At 42.4% G+C, this 2500-nt stretch overlaps 1 protein-coding gene across 2 annotated transcripts in view; it reads left to right on the top strand.

The window, feature by feature from the left end:
- Window positions 1-2500, top strand: part of LOC143302247 (5-taurinomethyluridine-[tRNA] synthase subunit MTO1, mitochondrial-like) — a 189469-nt gene that overhangs the window by 180681 nt on the left and 6288 nt on the right. For both annotated transcript variants that reach the window (XM_076616832.1, XM_076616830.1), the window contains exon 16: window positions 804-858. In XM_076616832.1, the coding sequence (XP_076472947.1) occupies window positions 804-858 (55 nt within the window). The remainder of the gene's footprint in view (window positions 1-803; window positions 859-2500) is intronic.

Consider the following 2500-nt stretch of genomic DNA (forward strand, 5'->3'; position numbering starts at 1 on the left):
GATTGAGTGTGTGTGTGTGTGTTTATATCTATTTCTATATCTGTACATCGAGCTGTCTATCTATCTCTGTGTGTGTGTGTGTGTGTGTCTGTTTATATATCTATATCTATATATCTATATCTATATATATGTATGTATGTATCTGTCTTTCTATCTATCTATCTATCTATCTATCTATCTATGTGACTGTGTGTGTGTGTGTGTGTGTGAGAGAGAGAGAGAGAGAGAGAGAGAGTGCGTGTGTATGTGTGTGCAGTTTAGTGTAGTGGATCTTCTACATCTTCTCTGTCTATCTTTCTGTCTATCTATCTATCTATCTATCTATCTATCTATCTATCTATCTATCTGTCTGTCTGTCTATCTATCTATCTATCTATCTATCTACCTATATATATATGACTGTTTGTGAGAGAGAGAGAGAGAGTGTGTGTGTGTGTGTGTGTGGGTGTGTGTGCGCGTGCGTGCGTGTGTATGTGTGTGTATGCATGCATGTGTAGTTTAGTGTAGTGGATCTTCTCCACTTTCTCTGTCTGTCTGTCTATCTATCTATCTATCTATCTATCTATCTATCTATATATGTGACTGTGAGAGAGAGAGAGAGAGAGAGAGAGAGAGAGTGCGTGTGTGTGTGTGTTCGTGCGTGTGTACGTGTGTGTATGCATGCATGCATGTGTAGTTTGGTGTAGCGGATCTTCTCCACCTTCTCCGCCTTCTCTGCTGAGAGACGGGTCACTATGATCGATTTCTTTTTTTTTTCTTTTTTTTCTTTTTTTAAATGTAATTTATTTATGTTTTGGTTCCAGCTTGAACATGTCATCAGACGCCAAGCAGAAGTTAGCGGAGGCCAGGCCAGCCTCCGTGAGTATGGACAAGGGGGGTGTGTGTGTGGGGGGGGTTTAATGATAATGATAATAAGAAGGCAAACAATAATAACAAAAATAACAATAAAAATGATGATAATAATAAGAACGACAACAACAATAATAACAACAACAATGATTATAACAGTAATACTAATTATGATAGTAATGATGATAATAATAATGATTATAGATACAATATAGATGTAGATTCGGGTGAGACAATTTGTATTTGTATTTGTAATTCTTTTTATCACAACAGATTTCTGTGTGTGAAATTCGGGCTGTTCTCCCCAGGGAGAGCGCGTCGCTACACTGAAGTTCGGGTTGCTCTCCCCCAGGGAGAACGCGTCGCTACACTGACAGCGCCACCCTTTTTTTTTTTTTCGTGTTTTTTTTCCTGCGTGCAGTTTTATTTGTTTTTCCTACCGAAGTGGATTTTTCTACATAATTCTGCCAGGAACAACCCTTTTGTTGCCGTGGGTTCTTTTACGTGCGCTAAGTGCATGCTGCACACGGGACCTCGGGTTTATCCGTCGTCTCATCCGAATGACTAGCGTCCAGACCACCACTGAAGGTCTAGTGGAGTGGGAGAAAATATCGGCGACCGACTGAGTCGTGATTGGAACCAGCGCCGCGCTCAGATTCTCTCCGCTTCCTAGGCGGACGCGTTACCTCTAGGCCATCACTCCACATGCAGGCACCCAAGGCCTGACTAAGCGCGGTGGGTTATGCTGCTGGTCAGGCGTCTGCATAGCACGTGTAGTATAGCGGATATGGATTGTACCGAACGCAGTGACGCCTCGACTAGTCTAGTCCAGCCGACCGACCGACTGCCCAGCGAAAAATAAAGAAACCTACAGCGGCTTTAATAATAATAATAATAATGATAATAATAATAATAATAATAATAATAATAATAATAATAATGATAATAATAATAATAATAATAGTAATGATAATAATGATAGTATTTTTATAGCGCTGAATCTTGTGCAGAGACAAACCTAAGCGCTTTCGCACCAGTCATTCACACGCATGCTTAACTTACTCAGTACGGCCAGTCCTCTCTTCTCCTCTACACAGACCCCTCGGATGTCCAGTGGGTGTCTGAATGACCCAAACTTTAGCTTCCGTCGTAAGAATTGTGGTATTCTTTGTCAACATTCACCTCTTCAGTGTAAGAACCTTCCGCTGGGAATATTTTGATGGTGGTTATTGGGGTGAAACGCTGTTAACGTCGTCTCTTTCGCCGTTCGTACGGAGAGAGTTAACTCTAAAACTGAAGAAACTGAAGACAAGGAAGAGGCAGGGAAGGGAGGCTATCTTGGGAAAAGAGGTGGGTTTTAAGGCCAGACTTGAAAGAGCTGTGTGCGGAGACCTGACGAAGCGAAAAAGAGGGAAGTTCATTTCCAAATGCAAGGTCCAGTAGACAGAGAAAGAACGGCGTCCAACAGTGGAGTGCGCTGAATCTTGTGCAGAGACAAATCTAAGCAGCTTTCACACCAGCCGAGCCATTCACACGCATGCATAACTCTTCTTCTTCTTCTTCTGCGTTCACTCGTATGCACACGAGTGGGCTTTTACGTGTATGACCGTTTTTACCCCGCAATGTAGGCAGCCATACTCCGTTTTCGGGG

The sequence above is a fragment of the Babylonia areolata genome, chromosome 29 (genome assembly GCF_041734735.1).
Source record: "Babylonia areolata isolate BAREFJ2019XMU chromosome 29, ASM4173473v1, whole genome shotgun sequence".
In the NCBI taxonomy this organism is placed as follows: domain Eukaryota; kingdom Metazoa; phylum Mollusca; class Gastropoda; order Neogastropoda; family Buccinidae; genus Babylonia; species Babylonia areolata.